At 39.3% G+C, this 20,376-nt stretch overlaps 2 protein-coding genes, 1 long non-coding RNA gene and 1 pseudogene across 3 annotated transcripts; 2 read left to right on the top strand and 2 right to left on the bottom strand.

Annotated features, from left to right (window-relative positions):
• The first annotated feature begins 129 nt into the window (after positions 1-129).
• Positions 130-7,656, top strand: LOC135649125 (uncharacterized; annotated as a pseudogene).
• A 2,080-nt stretch (positions 7,657-9,736) lies between these two features.
• On the bottom strand, positions 9,737-11,056 carry LOC135650144 (uncharacterized). The gene is made up of 2 exons (XR_010501467.1): positions 10,883-11,056; positions 9,737-10,377 (listed from the first exon to the last, which is right to left on the bottom strand). It is a non-coding gene; the product is annotated as an uncharacterized LOC135650144 (long non-coding RNA).
• A 3,729-nt stretch (positions 11,057-14,785) lies between these two features.
• LOC135649310 (protein ALUMINUM SENSITIVE 3-like) lies at positions 14,786-16,435 on the bottom strand. Its single transcript, XM_065167548.1, has 3 exons — positions 16,003-16,435; positions 15,356-15,601; positions 14,786-15,217 (listed from the first exon to the last, which is right to left on the bottom strand). The coding sequence occupies exons 1-3, from the start codon at positions 16,285-16,287 to the stop codon at positions 14,900-14,902; spliced, it is 849 nt and encodes a 282-aa protein (XP_065023620.1). The 5' UTR covers positions 16,288-16,435; the 3' UTR covers positions 14,786-14,899.
• Positions 16,436-16,772: 337 nt separating this feature from the next.
• LOC135649311 (uncharacterized) lies at positions 16,773-18,300 on the top strand. The gene is made up of 3 exons (XM_065167549.1): positions 16,773-16,959; positions 17,232-17,307; positions 17,808-18,300. The coding sequence occupies exons 1-3, from the start codon at positions 16,852-16,854 to the stop codon at positions 18,134-18,136; spliced, it is 513 nt and encodes a 170-aa protein (XP_065023621.1). The 5' UTR covers positions 16,773-16,851; the 3' UTR covers positions 18,137-18,300.
• Positions 18,301-20,376: the final 2,076 nt, after the last annotated feature.

The raw sequence follows: 20,376 nt of genomic DNA, 5'->3' as shown, positions 1-20,376 counted from the left end.
ATTCGGGGATTCGGGGTCTAATCGGGACAGATTTGGCTCGACCCAAAACAGATTCGAGTCCGGTTGCCCAAATCCAGCCGAGTCCGCGGTGTACTACCGGAGAAAGGAGAGTCGATAAGGTCACTGTTGATGAGTCTCTTCCCCTTCGCAAGCGATCACCGGTCGGTCTCAGTGAGGATAGAGAGCGCAAACTGTCGCAAGATGGTAAGTCTACTTTTATGAATCCTGTTCCTAATGTGACTCCTAATCAGATTTGGCTCTTAAAATCATCTCTAATGAATTGGAAGAAGATTCCACTCCGCCTCCCTCCGCCCCCGGCCTCCGGCCGCCGAACGGCCGAGGGATCGACCATCCGCGTCCGCCGGGATCCTGGCGCTGGATCCCCTCGCCCGCCTCGCCCTCTACATCGCCATGGCGCACGCCGGCCTTGCCTTCTCCCTTCTCCTTCTCTACGGCCTATACCGCGTCCTCCACGGCTTCGTCCGCCCCCTCCAGTGGGCGTTTCTCTGCTCCATCCCTCTTCGTGAGCTCCAGCGCGCACTTGTGGCCTTCTGGTCCCCAACCCTCCGCCTCGGCCTCCTCCCCGCCCTCCTAGCTGTCCCTGCTGGCCTCCTCCGTTCCTCCGCCGGCACCCTCGCCGACCTCCGCTCTGCCCTCATCCACCCCAGCAAGCCCGTCCCCCGCTCCCGTGACAGTAGCTACGGCTTCTCCCGCCTCACGCGCTGGCTCGTTTCCTTCTGGGCCTCTGTTGTCTGCTATGAGCGGCTTGGCCCCGCTGGTCCTGCCCTCTTCGCCCTTGGCCTCTCCCTCGCTGGCCCAGCCGCCACCTCTGTCGTCAAACACGCCAGCTTTGCCACGGGGCGGTCATCCATACCCAGCGGCGGCAGGGTCCTCACGACTGGCGTCCTAAAGCATTTGAACACCATCGTCGCCATCAGCTTGATCGACGGAATGATCATCGGGGCCATTGTTGGCGGAGTCTTCTTCTTATACAAGATTGGGGTTGAGGGGAAGGATGCCGTGATGCCACTGAAATCTCATGTTCAGAAGAGCAATTAAGCTGAGAAGATCGGATTCAAGAAGTGGATGGATGATAATGATCTACCGGGCCTCGTCGTTCAGTATTCGGCCAAGCTTTATGACACAGTCTGGCAGCAAATCGATGATTTGGCTGTCCAGTATAATCTGACTGACTTTGCCAATGGCTTCTGGCATTTCTTGTTAGGTTGATCGGCACATCCTTCTGTTGAGACTTGGACAGGTTTGACAAGATCGCCGCCACACCCCTACGCTGTCAAGCTCCAGGCTCTGAGCATGCATGTCAAGAACCATGAGTGGGCTGTGATATACAGAGAATTGGTTTCCATCTTTAGGGAATTGTTGATTACCAGAGAGGATTTGGTGGTGAAAGCTAAAGACCTTGCTTTACAGGGTATTGAGGTCTCAAAGCGGGTGCTTCTGAGTAGTACTTCGGCGCTTGGTGGCAGTGCTAACTTAATGTTCTCCATTGGTCTGAAATTTGTCTCAGGCACGGTGGAATTGTTAAATTTTGTCTCCCAGTTGATGGTTTTTCTCTGGGTGTTGTTTTATCTCATCACATTGGAGTCTGGTGGAGCTACGGAACAAGGCATTGGTATGATTCCCATATCCAAATCTAAGAGGGTTCGATGTGTTGAGGTGATTGACCATGCAATAAGCAGTGTACTTTTGGCCACTGCGAAGATTGCCATCTTCCATGGTTGCCTTACCTGGCTGCTATTTAGGTTCTTCTTGGTGCATTTTTTGTACCCGTCGACCATCCTTGCATTTATCAGTGCCTTAGTTCCTATATTCCCACCATGGCTTTCATCAATTCCTGCTGTGATTCAGCTATTAATAGAAGGAAGATACATATGGGCTGTAGGATTGGCAGCCATACATCTTATGCTGATGGACTATGGCACTTCAGTGGTTCAGGAGGAGATACCAGGGCATAGTGCTTATTTAACTGGCCTTAGCATCATCGGTGGCATGACACTGTTTCCTAATGCTTTAGAGGTTTTATCTAATTTTGTGTTGTTCATGTTGTTTGATATGTTAAAATTGCCTCCTAATTATGATGATTTTTTCAAGGTTATCATGTCAACAATTTTCTTGGATCTAGAAATTGACCAAACAAAAGGAATATTGAATGAAACTGTCCCGAGTTGCTTTTTATTTGACACGTAATATCATCTCCTTCGACATTGTTTATTTGTCTCCCATACGGGCTCTCCAAAGGACGTCTTACTGGCTAGTGGTTTGTTTCCGAGGAGGTGGTGATGAATAGAACTGTTGACTAAAGTGCTTTTGTTCTCACATTGATTAAAATGCATATATGTCCATATTCTCACAACACTGTTTATTATTTGATTTTGAAGGTTTACTATGATGTAATTTTCCATGAGAAATGTTTTAGTGTCTGTTAAAAGTATTTACATATAGATATGTAGAAATCCTCCTTGAAAGGTTCTTTCTATATTTGAATAAAACAAACTGTTTATGGTATGAAAAATCAATAATCATATTCCAATTATTAAAGTAGGTCCTTACATAATATTACGTCACCTACCAAAAAGGGTAGTAGGTAGGTATGCATAAGCCTGTTCTTGGTATTTCTGTCTTATAAGAACCTTATACAAAATAAATTACTTCATTTTTGCATTTGTATTTATATTTCTTAAAATTTTAAACCATATTTTCTGGTTCCATGTAATATGTTTCTTCTTATATCAATCAGAACTGCTTGTGTTGGACCTCAGATAAATGATATTTACCTGAATGACATTTTATTGAAGAATCTAATTGGTTTTCTTGTCCTTGACCTGGAGGGAACCATTACGGGTCCTTTAATAATGACGGTTGTTCTTGCTTTAAAAAATTTATATGCAGAATTTGTGCTTGCTGAGTCTGAGGAAAACAGCAATTAGTTCTTTTAAACATGCAACTTGAATGACCACATGTCTTGGTTATTTTCATGTGGTTAATTTATACAATAGCAACTCAGGAGTGTTAGGATCAGGAGTCGACACTAAGAGGGGGGGTAAATTAGTGCAGCGGTAAAAATTACGCTGGTTTGAAAAACTTCGTACGATAAAAACCGTTTCCGACGAAAAATCGATTTCAGAAACTTAACTTGAAAGCGTACGTAATGAATTGAAGGGAGTAAATACTTAAAGAGGTTTGCAGTAAGGTAATAGCAAGAATAAAATACAAACCAGAGAACACGACAGTTTTAGAGTGGTTTGGTCAACGTGACCTACATCCACTTTCGGCTTCCTCCTCCAACGAGGTCACCGGCGTCCACTAGAGGCCTTCCTTCAATAGGCGAAGGCCAATCACCTTTTACACCCCTCTTCTCCTTTTACCGGGTTTAGGAGACAACCCTTACAAGCACTCACTTACTCCTCTCTCAAACCACTCTAACACTTAGAAGAGGAAGAGGAGATCACACAAGATTTTAGCAGCGTTTCTTTCTTTTTAAACTCTTTGTGCTTGTGTGCTTTAACAAGGGACGAGAGGGGTATTTATAGGCTTCAAGTTGATTCAAACTTGGAGCCTAAAACTTTCCCATTTCCCGGGCACGGGCGGTACCGCCGCCCAGTGTCAGTCTGACACTGACACTGCCCTGGGCGGGACCACCGCCCAGGTCTGGCAGTACCACCACTTGGGGGGCAGTGCTGGTCGGTACCACCGCCTGGCACCCTGCCAGGGGCGGTACAACCGCCCAGACTGGCGGTACCATCGCCTAACACAGTCTCGAAGACTGTGCCACGACGGTGAGACTTCTTGGGGCATTGTTTGGGCCTCTTATTGGGCTCAACATAGTTCTTATATGGGCCTAGCTGGCCCCTAATTGGGTTGACCCAAATCCAAGCCCAATTACGTGCTAACTACGAAATCCTAAGACATTTGCTAAGCTAAACAAATCCCTATGTCTATTCTTTCAGCGAACTTCCGGCGAACTTCCGACAATCTCTCGGCAATGTTCCGGCAGGCTCCCGGCAAGCTCCTAGACTTCAAGACGATCTTCTTGGCGAGTTCCGACGAGCTTCTCTGGCAAGCTCCGAGACTTCTCAGCTGGTTCCTCCAGAACTTTCGACGAACGTTCGGACTTCCGACGAACTCTCGAACTCCCAACGTAATCGTGTCCTTGACTCCGAGACTTCATTTTGCGTCATGTGTTGCTATCGTAGTTAATCCTGCGTATGTAAAAACACACTTCGATCTAGACAATTAATACTAAGCATTAATCAAGTTGTCCGGCATATCATTGGTCCCTCGACGCTTCGTCTAATTCTTCGGCGCATCGTCCTCTCTTGTGGCCTATTGCCCAATCGGCCAGTTGACACTGTAACTCCGATATCCTTGGTGTAATATCCGCTCTTCTTGGCCCGAAGCCCGAATCCACGACCCGAAGCCTTCTATCGATACGTTGACCGATCCACCGGCCCGACGTCCAATCTCTGACATATTCCTCCGGCCCAACATGATTCTTCCTGCTTTAATTGTCTCATCCTGATCGAAGTATCCTGCGTCACTCAAAACGCAGATTAAAACATAAACATATATCGATTGGTTTCATTATCAAAATCCGAGATTCAACAAGGAGCATATCAATTGAAGAGTGCATCTGTTACTCACCGGATTTTGCTCTAGGTGTGTTATATTCTTATTAATTTTGCTTTTGTAGAATGGTTAGATCATCTTAATGTGTGGTTATGCAAAATATCAATCTTTTTTCATTGTTTTTGAGTGATGAGAAAATGTACATTCTGGATACTAGTATTTTTCATCAGATGCAGTAAACTCTTCTCTTTTTATTTTTTTATTTTTTATGTTTTGGCTGTGCCATTTTATAAGATTATATTCATTTTAAACATTCTTTTAGTGCAGATTAATTTATTCATTTTTTAGAAATTAATTATTTACACAAAGCAATTCTTGACAAAAAATCTTGTCTCAAAATTTGGCCCATGATATGGACAAGTATTTTTCAAAGAACTGAAAGTATTATTCTAAAAATAAACTGAAAGGAATAGTTGTTGAGACAACATCCAATTCTGTTTTATTCCACCTGGTTTGGACAAATAGCATGAGACATAATTTTACACAGTGCGGTCAATCTTTTTAATATGTTGAAGCTCTAAGGTAGATTGGATGTACTATAATGTAGCATATGCATGACGTGAATATTTAACAACAGTTACTTTATGGCTGCAGCAGGCTAAGTCAGATAACTACTGCTTGCTGAACCCTGAAGGTCCAATTGTCCACTTCTTCAGTTAAAATATATAGCTTTGTGCATTTGTCAGCCACTATAATGTGTAACTTTGTTTACATCAACTATGTTGGCACATTTACAGCAAGAGGAAAGCTAGACATCAACATGCATGTACACAAAACCAGTTTGCATTGCGTGTACCCGTTTATCCCCAAACAAGCATTGCCTTCAGTGGCCCCCACATGGCATGTAGGCTGCATTTTGCTTATTGGTGCATGTAGATCTAGGTTTACTCAGAGTTGGATGACGCAAGGGGTAGAAAACTTCTGAAGTTGGTCCCTTTTTTCCTTATAGCAAATGGGTGATGATCTCATGTGATGTTATGTAGTAGTTGGAATATGAAGTTATTGTCCTATGTTGACCTTGCTTCTGTATAGTTTCAGAGCCTCATGGACCGTGCATTTGTCATCTTATATTGCAGGCATGACAATTTATGGAACTAAGGTTGAAAATACCTGTCAGATCAGTACATACCATCCAGAATTTATCCATCCGAACAGGCCAGTAATGGTTCATATACTTGGTGACTGCCTTGTATCTGTTTTCATATTATTTGATTTTGTTCTAGTGTTGTTGGGTTGTAAATGTTATACTACCAGTATATTATTACCATACTGGTTTGATGGTCTATTGAGCAATTCCATATTATTTTTTCTAGTGTTCTTGGGTTATACACATTGGAATACCACCAATATACTATTACCATACTGGTTTGATGGTGTATTGAACTAGTGTCAGTCCAGTAAGTAATTCTATATTATTTTTTCTAGTGTTGACATGTTGGTGTGCCACCAATATGCTATTACCATACTGGTTTCATGGTCCATTGAACTATAGTGTCAGTCCAGTAAGTAATTCCTTGCATCGAACATCTCCTATTTATTTATACTACTGAAAATGGTCTGCTGAATGAGTCATTGGGTTTCCTTTCATTAGAAATGCAGTAACCAAGTAGGATTGTGGAAAAAAGTTCAGTTTTACTATATTGAGATACCTAATTGCTAGATTGCTAGAGGATCTATCATTTATGCATGGGATTGTTCGTTGAGAAGATTTTTTTGTTGCATGTTTCATGCATTAGTTGAAACAAATGAATTTGCAGAAAACAACAATGGGTTTGTTCCGAGTAAGATGTGATTTTGATATTTCGAGCTATAGAATATGTTTCTTGTTAAAACCAGTCAACAAATAGATGTGTCGAATGTGATCGTCAACCATAAGTATATCTGATCTGTTTAAAACTTTATTTAGTAAGAAGTATTAGCAATTTTTCCGCACTTTACAAGTCTCTTGACCTTTTTGAATATGCCTGCTATGTCTGTCTGATGTTCTAATTTTTTAGTTTATTCCAACAAAGCTACCATTATGGAGTTCAATGATTCCAGAGTTTGATGCTTCCTGCACATGTTTTCCTAGATAACAGTACAGACTGGAACAAAGAGATGGGAGCATGACAGAATTTGTTCTACGAAAAGAAAAAAATTATTTCTTGAACTCATAGAGGTTTTTTATCCTACTGACGCCCTAAGATTTATCGACAGCCTGTGCTAGTGATGCTGCTGGTAAGGCCTGAATCATCTATACTGTATGGTTTTCGATACCACAGTTGCTAACCCACATGTAGTTGGTAAGATAAGCCACTAAGGATTAACCACCTAGAAATGCCAGTATAATATATAGGATTAACTTTAACTTTAGCCGGGAGTTACCATTAATCTATGATGCTTTTGCAGGTGCTTGTTATATGGGGAATAATCTGGAGAATCAACCAGCAAAGGTTTGACCACATGGAAATGTATAGCATTTAACTTTATACCTTTGAGGGTAGGTACAAGTTACCATCACCTTTTTATGATTCTTTTGCCAGATGCTAGCTTTGTGAGGAAATAATCTTCAGAACAGATGCCATTTAGCCTCATCAACCAAAGCTTTTCATTTTCAGTTGATGAGATATCATCTACAACCTACAAAATAAAAGCTTGGGAAAGGTAAAATAACACATCCTGTTATTCTTCCAACTTATGTTTAGGAAGATAAAAGCAGTGCTGAAATTTTTGAACATAAAGTTACTTGAGTGATTGTGGGACAGTGCTTGGATTATCGGTTTTGATGATAGGGAAGTCCATAATCATACTTGTTTCTTGGAATGCATTCACAAAGCTCCACACTTTGATGGCACAATTTTCCACTGAGATCATCTTATTCCTTGTGTAAACTTCTGTTATTCTCATCTCTTTATTCTTGCCTTTTCTCCCTTCCTACCTCTGCATGTGCTCTCCCTTTTTCAATTTATCTTCTTGTAGACTTGCATGACTTATACATTTCATATAAAAGAGACATGAGTTATTCTCTTATATCATTCCTTTGTTTTTATGGGAATTGATGCACCCATATTTTTTCATGCGCTTGAGAAAAAGAAACAAGTGTGGCACTGTTCATCCTCCAAATTTTCTGCTATTATTTGCTTTCTTGGGATCTGTTTGTGAGACTGTAATCTGTGTTTTACCATGGAACTTCAACAAGTAGATACCTTTTTATGTGAAATAAAATCTTTACTCTTTCGTAAGTGGATTTGATGTACCACAAATCATTATTTTAAATGTAAAATTTATCTCTTTGAACTCTTATCTATTTTACAGATAATCATTAAAATGCTTGTTTCATTTTATAGATGCATCAAATTACATAGAAATCCATCTGGTCCATATGGGTTTAGCATGTCTCTCCCTCCTATGACTTTGGTCTTGTTGCTCTTTGATGCCTCACATTATCTCAAACAATCTGGTAAAGAAGCATTATGATGTTGCATCAACCGGGGAAAGATAGGCTGTGGAAGAATCAAAGGTTCAGTGTATTAAGTTTGGTCTCGATGCACTTTGTTATGTGACACATCTGACGGAATCTAGGAAAGAAACATCATGTTGAGTCTCGTCATCCTGTGAAAGGTTCATTGCAGGAGATGAAGGGTCCAAACTACAATTCCATGTAGTGTGCCATGTCTTCATGTGTCACCTTGGTTTCTAATGATGAGTATGATTTGCTTATGGAGCTATTATTTGAACTGTTCATAAGACTATAACAAATCTTAATTGCTTTGTAAGGCCACTAAACTATGCGAGAAGTGTGATATATATGAACTAATTATATATTATCATTTATAGTTAGTTGTTTTTAGTATCTTGATTTTTATATTTAAAAATATTACATTCACATATCTATAGTTACGAAAGTGAAAAAGATTCGTTTATTTGAATGTTGTTGGTTTTATTAACGAACACATAAAAATAAAAAGTAAAAAAAAAAATTTAACGTTTTAATTAGAGGTAGTGGACAATGTTGGTGGTGGATGCCAAGCGATGATAGTGTTTTGTGGATTCGTCAGCAATGGTTGCAACATGGACTCAATAGTGTCGGTCTTGTAATCATCAAGATCCTATAGCTGGCTCTCTTGCTCGCTCGCTCTTTTGAACCATCAATAGCGTCTTCGCTTTGTTCTTCCCCCTTGTGCTCATCTCGTTGTTACCGTCGACCAGAACCCTCATAGTCGTCTCCGTTTCATCCACCTCCCTAATGTCCCTCACTGTTTTGTCCCCGTTGCTCTTTATGAAGTTTAACAGTTTTTTCCTTGTACTCTCGCTCCCCTCAACCATTAGATCTACCAAGATGATGTTGTCCAACCCCCGGAATGCCTCCATCCTTTTACCATCCTCTTTCGCTCGTCCTTCACCATTAATACAAAGAACATCCAACTTACGACGGTGGTACGATTGAACGAGTAAAGGCCCATGAGCACATCCTTAATGGACCTAGTCAGTATGAAACGAGTACCGAGGAGGTCCACAAAGACAACGATGAGGAGCTTCTTTGATTTGATGATGGAGTGGTATGCTTCAACGGAGAGAAAGCTGTAATGAGTTCCGATAATGTGTTGGGCGAGGAGATGAAGGGCAATGACGAAGATGTTGAGAATACTTAGGGTGCACATGAGCGCCTCATGGGGAGATGAAAAGATTGAGACGGACAACGATGATTTTCTCTTAGGACTTAATCGCAAAAGAGTAATGATGGTGATGATTGAGGAGATGGACGACAAAAAATAGCACGATGTTAAAGACACATCTTTAGATCCTATTTCGATAGATAACATATCTCTAAAATGATTTCAATAATAAATTTTGATTATGTACCGATGAAACATTAACGTAAATACAATACAAAACGACAAAAGAACATCTAGATCCTACTTTGATAGACAACGGATCTCTAGAATGACTTCAGTAATGAATTTTGATTATGTGTCGATGAAACATCAACGTAAATACAAAACGATAAAAAAATTGCTCAACAACTGTATCAACATCGATGCTAAAGACTTCATCATCCTTCATCACCAGCAACAAAAATTTATCTCAAAATTAAAAAAAAATTTGCTGGTGAGAGTAAGTTATATTGAACAGTGTATATATACTACCTCAATATTTACAAAGAAGTAATAAAAAAGAAAATACACAGAAAACGGGGAAAAAAAGAAAGAGGAGGCTGTCTGGGGCATTCACGGTACTTTAAGAGCTAAAACCATGGCAACGAGGAAGCGGCGGAGACGGCCGGGTCCACGCCCTGGAGGACATGGGTCCTGCACAAAGGACATGTGGCGTGACGATGATCCAGCCACGTCTCCAGGCATGCCTTATGGAAGAGGTGGCCACAGGGGAGCCGGTTCACCACCGACTCCGGCTCGAACCGGGCAAGGCAGACCCGGCAGTCCGCGGCGCCGGGCCGGCGACACGACATCGCCGAGGCGAAACGGACCGGGCTGGTCCGGCTGCGGAACCGGTCGGTGAAGCTGGGCTCCGGTGGCCCCTCCGGCGTCGTCCTCGTCGTCGACGGCGGGGCGGCGCGAAGGCCGAGCACGTGGAGGGCGGAGCGGAGGAGCTCCTTCACGATCGACACGGTGAGGGCAGTGTTGACGAGCACGAGGGTGAGAACGCTCTCCGATGGGGTCGGCAGGCTCGAAAGCCCCATGGTTGTCGGATTGCAGGAACGCACAGTCGATCAAAGGGTCCGCTTGTTTAGACCTGTGACACAGAAAACAGAGTAAGATTCGATCAAACGAACATATGCAGACTATTCCAAAATCCCACATGAAATTAGTGAAGACAGAACGGAGAATCGAAAGGATCGAACACAGTAAAGCCTGAATAACAATAAGACGATCTTTCTAACAGTCAAAAACCGAGTTTTTAGTCCCCGATACCTTCAGAGAGTCTCTGTAAATGCTGTGGACAAAGCAGAGACCTTGAAATCAATGAACAGCGCAAAGAAATAATAGTAAAAGAAGAACACCAACACAATCGAAGCCATTAGCCAATCCTAGCTTCGAAGATATCGCAGACCACATCATTTCGCTTCTTCTGCGACATGATATTGAAACATCTTAACAGTACAACGAAAAAGATCAATTTTTTCTGCGGAAGCAAACTTCCAGAAAGACAAAAAAAGGGATCTTTGAGCTAAAATCCATCAGATTGGAGGAACAGAAAGCATCAAAATAAGAGAAGAGAAGAGATCCGAAGCGCTTACTTCAGCAAACCTGCGACGGCCTTCCCTCTCCTCGATGGGTTTCTACTCGAGAGAGAAAAGGGCGATAAGTGATGTGGGAAGAAGAGCGAAAAGCGTTGGGTTTATTTATAGATGTAATCTTCTGGAAGACGCACTGACCTTCTTCGGTAAGCTTACCGTTGTCGCTTTTCTGGAGCCGCCTCTCCTTCTGCAACTTGACTACGTGATGCAGGTTTTTTCTTAAACTCACCTACGGTTAGGTTTGCATCCTCTCCTTGCCTGCTTCCATTATTTCCAATCATTAGATTACTGGTCTTTTATTTTTGTTTTTTTAGTCATACATAAATAAGAATAAAGTTGAACAATCACTCAAAACAGGGTGTGTTTTTTGAACATTAGATCAACTTGTATTCATTCATGAAAAATAAATACTTTAAAGGATAGTATTTCTATTTAAAGCTAAATAAGAAACATACTCATTAACTTTTTGATCCAAAATATATATAATTCAAAATTGATGATAATTAATTATCTAATTTTGTGTTTTTACATGTCTACTGTTTGGAAGTAGCATATTTCTCCTTCCATTCTAAAAATATAAATATAATTTACACAAACACATGTATATTAAAAAAATAGCTCTTATATATATATATATATATATATATATATATATATATATATATATATATATATATAATTGCTTTAGCTACAAGACATGAAAAGGTATATTCGTTTCCATGTAATGGAACAATATGCAGCAGCAGAGCTATCCCAGAGCTCATCATGCTTCGTCTTCTTCCACCCCATGGCGGCCACGTCTCTGCTTTCCTTCTCCGCGACACATGTCGATGTGCATCGGCGCCCACCACGTCCTGTCTTCCATCGGAGACATTATGGCGATGGCATCCTTGGCGTTCAAACGAGGCTTTCCACCTCGTCCCTACGTGGCCGCTGATTGCTCACTGCTCGCAGGGCCGGCCGCCGTCTTGCTTTGCTCCGGGCGACACATCGCCTGATTCCACCTCCATCACATCAGACACAGCAGCGATGGCCATCTCGTTCTGCATCACAGGAAGAAGACGATAAGGTTCATAACCTTTCCCTCCCCCTTCAGTGCTGGTAAACTCGAATCGTTTGACCGACGTTGAAGAGACCTGCATGCAACGAGCGCAAACTCGACACGGCTGCTCCCTCTACGCCATGTGTCACACTCAACTTGTAAGCGTCGTCCTCTTTGGTCCGATAACGCTACGTCGCATCCATCTCTTGATCTCATTAATGTCAGTAAAAACACTGTTACTGCTTCGGCTTCTTCGTCTGCGACAACAGTGACGGGGGATGAGACATCGCTTGCGTTTGCTAATTGAGTCTCGCGATCGATAACACCCAAATATTAGTAAAAGAATACACTAAATGTGTTCTTTGGATACATTTATTATCCAACTCTAAATGTGTTGCTGTTAGATGACACTCAAATATCAGTAAAATAAGTATGAAAAAATTCTATTGACAAACTCTTTTTGTTATTTATAATTTTATTTTAAAATTTTTAATAGTCTTTTTTTTTTCCTTTTCCTTTCTTTCATTGGTTCTTCTACTTGAAGAAGTTAATGAGATCTCACAAAATCAACTTAACCATGGCAAGGAGTTAAAAGGAAAAAAAAAATTAATTCTTTCCAATACAACATAAAAGATGAGTTGGGATTCTTTCCATGTAGCACAAAAGATATATTGGGGATCGGTTAACAAAATGATTGTCATGATTCAAGGATTATTATTTCCTCCTTTATTCATATTCCTTGATTACAATAATTTTTTAATGATTAGAAATTATCAATTTGCATATAAAGAGTCGTATTACATTTTACTGTAGCAATGTAGAGAATCCGAGGAGCGAAGAGAGATTATTTTTTTTTTTGAATCTCGGGTTTTGATGATGAAATCAATTGTTGAAGTTATGATCTAATCAATATTTAAGTGATACATAACTAATTTCGATTATGAAAAGATAAATTGATTAAAATAAAAGAATCAACTAGAGAGTATCATGTCAGAAGATTGGATATCAAACTGAAAGACTGATCGATATACCGAAAGGACTTCGTGCCATGAAGTTGAATGCATTTAATTTTCATCTATGGAAGTTGCAGGTTTTGCTCTTGATTCGAAATCTTAGGATACCCAATCACCTTGCAAAGAAAATCCAATAGAGGAGAATGGCAAGAAATAATACAACTCTTAGTACGAGACGACTAAACAACGACGAACTCTGAGGATAAAAAATAACAAAGGATTGAAGCCAAAAGAGGCTTTATCGGAAAGCCTTGTGTCTTTCCGAGAGCATAAAATTATCATTTCTTATACCCCTTTACTAGAATCTTTGTGATAAGGATCGAAGCCAAAAAATTATAGTGAAGGGGTATGAAAATGATAATTTTATGCTATCAAAAAGACACAAATAGAGGCTTTATCGGTCATTAAAACTCAAAAAGCCTCTTCAAATTTATAACACCAAACGATTGGGACACCCTCATTCAAAATTTCTACAGGTTCTTGATAAAAAGAAGGTTACCAACATTTCTATTTGGGTTACTCGATGCTCTATTTGTACTAGTTCTTAACCAAGAAAGAGATGCAAACTTCTTTTTTATGATTCTAATAAAATATATTAATTTCCTTTGGAGAAAATCTGACTTATGGGGGCTTGCTAATCTCTTCCATACAATATTTTTATTATTATATTATTTTTATTGATGATTGTACTTCGATACATAGTTTTATCCTCTAAAGCAAAAATATAATTTTTATAACTATTTCTTGAGATATCAAAAATTAGTAAAAAATTAATTTGATAGAAAAATAAAGATTTTTCAAAGTGATAGTGGAGGAAAACTTATCTCAACGTCTTATACTAGTCATCTTACTCAACGTAGAATAGCTCAACAATTATCATGTCGAGATATATCAGAGCAAAATATTTTAGAAGGAAGCATCGACATATCGTAGAAATTGGTTTTTCAATAATTTTTCATACTAAACAACTGTTGATGTTTTCCTTATTTAAGGCACCAAAGTCAAAATAAGTTTTTTTTTTTTAAAAGTTCTTATGTTTTTCTTGGATATAGCTCTAGTCATAAGGAATATAGATGTATTCACCCTATTACTAATATGGTATATATACATATATATATATATATATATATATATATATATATATATATATCTAAGCAAACTTCTAGTAATGATTTGTAATAATTCACATTAACCACCTTCCTAAATCAAGAAGAATATATCATGTCAATCGAATGAAGTCATAGAAGTATCACCTCAAAAACCTAATTATTATCTTGAATAAGAAAATGATCAATACAAAAATATTGAAAGTGTAAGAACAAAATGCTCATCAATAACAAGATGAATAAAACACCACTATAGAAGTTGATGGATCAACTATCTTCTTCGTGATATTAGTAGCATCCACTCCTTAATGATAATATGAGTGTCTTACATATACCACATAATTCAATTTTTCATATTGAAATTGATTATTATTTTGTCTAAGAAAAAATTACTATTGACAAGGAGCTAAAAGAGGAAGACAACTAAATTAATAACTAAAAAATATGAGAAGATCATCCACAAATAAAATTATTTTTATGCAACGTAAAAGATACATTGGGGATCAATTAACACGGCAGAGGCTGAGGGCGAGGGGGAGGGGGGGAGAAAGGGGAGGTGGAGGAGGAGCAGGGCAGGCACAGGGGGAAAAGGGTGGTGGAGGTTGACGCTGGTAATTGAGGGACCGTAAATACTTATCGAGAGTAACAAAAAGGACTGCTCGAAGCACTGAGTTCTTTGGAAGAAAAATTTGCATGGGAGCAGAAAGAGAGGGAAGAAGATCCAAATATATACAACGATGCATGTAATATTTTGAGTTGTTCTTGGAAGATTTCAGGTACGACAATTCATGATGATTAGATAGCATGAGCTGTGGGCTGCAAGCTACAAGCTCAACGTGGAGAAGGCAAAGAGGCTTTAATTTGCAGCAGCAAGCACATGGTGATCCAATTGGTAAGCTTTGGTGAAGAACACAGGCAGGCACAGGTAGGTGGAAAGGATGCTGCTCATCACACAAGCCCCGACAAGCATGTTGGTGATGACTATCTGCAGCTGGATTGCCTCCATTGGAGACGCGCCGCCCATTATGAGGCCTGTCATGGTCCCGGGCAGGGTGATGAGGCCGACGGTCTTGACGCTGTCAAGGTCCGGCGACAGCGCCACCACCAGCGATCTCGTCGCCTGCTGCATCGTCGCTTGACGAGGAGTTGCGCCGAGAGCCAATGCCGCTTCCACCTGTTCACAAGGAGTTGTCCCGTTCATCACTCTTGCAGATCTCCACAACTTTCGAGTGCTGGAGAGTATCAAGAAGGAAGCAGAGAGGAAATGGAGATTCAGCGTCCTGTGTGGATCATCGAGTGAGCTGAGACCAACCAGGTTCCTCTGGGCCTTGATGTCTTCATGGAGCTGCTTCATCGTGACTCCGGTGACGGCCATTGCGTGACCAACCATCATCCCGGAAACAGGGATGAAGAACTGGGGGGTGAAAGGTAGAACATCCAATGCGATGGGCAAGAACATGGTCGCCGTTGTTCCAATCAAGATGGATGCGCCGGCAATCCACTTCCCGCGAGGTACGTGTGCCGCCCGCCTTCCTGCGGTGTAGCCAGCAACCGATACCTGTACACAGCCACCAAGAACCATTGTTTGCGGAACCCATGAAGGGAAGGGAAGTACATTTTTGCTCATTTGTTCTTCTCTCGTGGATCAAACACATTAGGAAAAGATGAATCATACTGTATAATTCATCAATCCTTTCTCCTATTTGTTTGATCTGTAAACCTCATCACATTGATGTGAGATTCAACCCACAGGAGGGTGCTCCTGTCTATCCTCTCATATCTTGGGAACCCATGCAGTCTAAGATATGTTCTGTCCCACACAGCATATATTTTGTCCTCGTCTCAGTGTTTTGGGAGCAAAGCCCCAAATTGTGTTTTTCCTTTGGAGCTAAAACACAGAGAGAGAGAGAGAGAGAGAGAGAGAGAGAGAGAGAGAGAGAGAGAGAGGAGGGGGCAGACCATGAACAAGTAGGCAAGCAAAACCCATCCAGCATTCTTCTGGGCGAAGATGAACTGAAGCACAAAACCAACAACAGAGAGCTGGAGGAAGGATCTCACAGTGGCCTGAACCATCTCCCCTTCAAGTCCAAGCTTTTGAGAGAAGGACAGGATCACTGCCATCACCACCACGGCCGTCGAGACCACAGGCTTGATCATCCCTCCGAGGAAGCCCATCCAAGAAGAAGACTGGCCGTAGAGATCCATGGATCGGAGCAAATCAAGGATGGAACGTGGAGAAAACATAGGAGAGCACCAAACTCTTCTCGACTCACATCCCAAGTCAATAATTGAACGGTGATAAGAATCATAAACAACAAGAACAGCATGAAGTGGGATGGTGGCAGGTGAAGAGGCGACTGTCGTTCATAGTTTAGGATAATGTTTGATCAAGTACAGTGATGACCATTCATCTATGATCAAATGGTTCACATGCTTTAAACCAACTTCATATGGAATGGCTTGATGTTTTGGTCGATTAGCTTTGATAGGAAGCTGAAGCTGTCTTGTTGTGATCCCCATTGAGATGACATTACAGGTTCTACTTGGTTGGATTCATTGGAAATGCACATCAAAGAATTTGAGCTGATCTAACATGACTTCTGTAGAGTTGGTTTCTACTGCTACTTGTGAATGGCACCATGAAAGCAACCAGTGGCATGAATAAGACCTTCTACTTACACTGTTACCCGATGACGATGGCAATAGAAACCATCGTCTCTGATCTGACACAGTTATGGTGTTCTTAGCATTGAAGTTTTGCGCAGTGACTTGGTTTTGCAGGCACCTTCGACCAGTCTTCTCCTTCACATGAACACATTAATGACACTGTGTGTGTATGTAGGCACCACAATCTTCTTCTCATCGAAGCCAAGACATCAGTTTCTTCTCCATCCATCGAGAACAAGGAACATGAAGGTATGCCTTCCTCCATTCTCTCTTTATAGCTTAGTGTGGGTACTGCTTATACCGAGATTATTATTGTTATATACTGTTGAAGGGGTCCAAAAATCCTCCTAAAAATGAATTAGGATGATATTGCTTCAAAAGCACATCAGAATTATGCTGTGTTGATTACTTCTCGCCTGTACCATTTCCTCTGTTTCTTTCTGAGAAGAAGCAGTATATTGCACGGTTAGATTCAATGATCTGCTAACAAAGCAAGCATACGCATTCATCTATCTTTGCAGCAGAAGATAGTGATCAAAGTGCAGATAAAGTGCGACAAATGCCGCTCCAAAGCCATGAAGCTCGTTGCCGCAACAGGTGAGCTGATGAACATGGCGGAGATCGATAATATTCATCTAATCATAAAAATTAAAATATATTACTTTTACGTGAAAAAAATTTTAATGTTATGATTGAAATCAAATAACAATACGTCAGATTTATGATGTATACTTTTCGATTTCATGTAGAAAAACTTTTATCTGATCTGTAGGGGTACCATCATCGAATCCGAAAAATAATACTACTATAATGATGTTAATTTTCAAAGAGAACTAGATTTATCCTTCTTTTCTCTTTCTATTTTTTCATAGTACTACTATGATCGATGAATTAAGAATAAAAAAAATGTGAAAGGAACTATAATCTTTCAATAACTGTCTCATATTTATGTCTTGTGTACGTCTCGTCATTAACGTCATCTAATAAAAAAATTATCATAATATTTATCATAATTTAATCAGATCTATAATATATCTTATCAATTAGATAAAGCCATATATATTTTACCAAAAGTTTTTTCTATGTTGCTGCCGAAGGGGTTGATTCAGTCGGCGATCGTCGGCGACGACATCGATCCTGCAAGGTGGAGAAAGTTGGCCATCTGGTGATCGTCGGCGACGACATCGATCCTGAGGACAAGGACCATCTGGTGATCGTCGGCGACGACATCGATCCTGCAAACTTAACATGCATCCTGAGGAAGAAAGTTGGCCATGCAAATATACTCAAGGTGGAGAAAGCGAAGAAGAAACACAAGCTTGAGAGTGTGGTGCACTTGTATCCCAATTACCCACAGTGTTCTCAGGTGGTGTTGTATGATTATGAAAGCTGCAGCTCCAACACAAATGCATGTTCCATCATATAAACGATGTGTCATTGAGATCCAAGCATGTCTGCTTTGCTGGTTTGTCTAATGTAAGAGTCTGCTGAGGACATGATGTTGTTTGTTCCCGTTAGTCTTTGTGAAGTTTTTTTCTTCTTTTATTTGTTGTAATGTCATTTGCATTTACATGAAAGCTTTTCCATTTATTCTTAGGATTTCCATGCAATCAAGACTTTGGTTGTTTTATTTTTCTCACAACAATCAGAGAACCAAGAAACCAAACAGTATCCAATAATCCTTAAAGAGGTTAATATGATGATTGAGTTAATATTTTCACAAAAATATTTAGTACTATATCATAGCTCAATTTTATTCAGGTAAATTATAAATTATCCTATGTAATTAACTGCTTTTAGCATTTCAGATCATAAACTTTCAAAAATTATATTGGAAATCCTAAATTTACGAAAGTGAAACATTGAGATTCTTATTAAAAAGATAATTTCATGGTGTTAAAAATCAAGAGAGATAGAGAGATTTTGTTAGAGCTCAATGTGATTTTTAAAAGTATAGAGATCAAAATAGTAAAGATAACTAATTACAAACGTAATATATAATTAGCTCACTTTATTCCAAGGGATGATATAGAGGTATACTTCATTATAACCAAAGAGTAATCCACCTATACTAATTTAATTAGTGAAGCATATAGTGATGTAATCATTTGTTGTATTTATCAAGAAATTATGGAATACAACTCATTATTCTATAAAATAATGTACTTCTTTTTTTTGTCCTTTCACATTTGTTTTCTTTCAGAACTTTCAATATATCACACTTTGTCATTACAGATTCTGATAATCCATAGATGATATATATGTATATGCTATCTCACAAAGGTGGAAGTGATGACAAATATTAAGTTAGATAGTTGAATATGTAATATAAATAAGGTATTAGCAGAATGACATATATGATCAAATATCGATTGTCCAGAGGATCTATATTTTTTTTGGTAATATGAATATAAAGGCTCATTAAAATATGTCATATGGTCTTATCAAATTTGTGCATCATATGTAAATTACTGTTTTTATAGTGCTGTTGTGTTTCTTTCGAGAAACAAGAAGAAATAAAGGCTAGTTTTGGTCGCCTCTCATTGTTATGATGAATGAATATAGTACAATTAGGATGCTGTTTCTTTCATATCAATAAATAAAATTAGCAGTGGAAAGAGGGAATGCAGCATTAACTTACATGAATTCATTAGCAGTCTACACTCAAGCCAGCATTTCACAGAAGCAATTATATTGTATTTATTGTTTCTTTCTTTCCAAAGTAAATACAAAAATATATATCGGCTTAACTACGAATTCAAAAGGTTCTCTCATCGTCTAAGGATAAAAATCTAGATTGATTTTGATCTCATTCTTAACATTCCAAATTTTTTGAAGGCTATTAGCCACAAGGACCTCAGGAATATTGGTTCTGGAAGCTTAATCTAGTAACATAGAATTTTGAATATAGAAGAAGCAATATGAACTTGTTGGGTATTTTTAGATTATTCATCTGAGATGAAAGATATGAGCCTATCTAATTATTTTGGTATCCTCCTATAATTTTTTATTTAGAAAAAATTTCAGAGTAAAAAGAAAAAAAAAAAAAAAGCAAAGAATATTAGAAGGCTGAAATTGAGAGATCCCCTTTGTATCTTTGGAGGAAGCATTTCTAGAATGTCAACACTCGTAGAGGCTCGATCATTTTTGGTTTTGATTTGGGATAACTCGATTATGTTTTATAGTTCGCACATCACCTTACTCAAAATTTTACTGATGGGTGCATTCTTATCTCTTCTCGCCTAACATTTGTTTTGCATGCTTGAGATGATTTGAGGTGGGCTGTGTGGGTCTCAGTCACAACATCAATGCACACCAACCTTAGTGTACCAAATGATTTGACTGAGATTTTGTGATTCTATTTATTTATGTAAGATGTGTCATAAATCTTGATTATAATTATCGATCAATAAAAAATTTAATTATAATATTTTTTTTAAGAGACGAAAAAAATTCTATTAATTATGTATCATCTTAAACTTTTTATTCTCGCCTGTCTTATAAAAAATAATAGTATAATTATAATTTTTATGTTTACTGTGTTGTTTGTCAAATATGCTAAGAAGATAGGAGAGAAAATTTTAATCGATTAAGATCTGTCATTGTTTTGCCATATGTAACATTCCCTACCAAAAAAAAAAAAAAAATTTGACTATAAGTTCAACT

Source organism: Musa acuminata, chromosome BXJ3-9, assembly GCF_036884655.1.
Source record: "Musa acuminata AAA Group cultivar baxijiao chromosome BXJ3-9, Cavendish_Baxijiao_AAA, whole genome shotgun sequence".
NCBI classification, from domain to species: domain Eukaryota; kingdom Viridiplantae; phylum Streptophyta; class Magnoliopsida; order Zingiberales; family Musaceae; genus Musa; species Musa acuminata.
Note: the sequence above shows the minus strand (reverse complement) of the source record. Positions and strands in the feature narration are given on the sequence as shown.

Coding starts and splice junctions, on each gene's coding strand:
- LOC135649310 (XM_065167548.1), bottom strand. CDS start 16,287: ATGTTTTCTCCACGTTCCATCCTTGATTTGCTCCGATCCATGGATCTC. Junction 15,602..16,002: donor TGCTTGCCTACTTGTTCATG/GTCTGCCCCCTC, acceptor GGCTGTGTACAG/GTATCGGTTGCTGGCTACAC. Junction 15,218..15,355: donor TCAAGGCCCAGAGGAACCTG/GTTGGTCTCAGC, acceptor CCTTGTGAACAG/GTGGAAGCGGCATTGGCTCT.
- LOC135649311 (XM_065167549.1), top strand. CDS start 16,852: ATGAACACATTAATGACACTGTGTGTGTATGTAGGCACCACAATCTTC. Junction 16,960..17,231: donor CGAGAACAAGGAACATGAAG/GTATGCCTTCCT, acceptor CTATCTTTGCAG/CAGAAGATAGTGATCAAAGT. Junction 17,308..17,807: donor GAAGCTCGTTGCCGCAACAG/GTGAGCTGATGA, acceptor TTGCTGCCGAAG/GGGTTGATTCAGTCGGCGAT.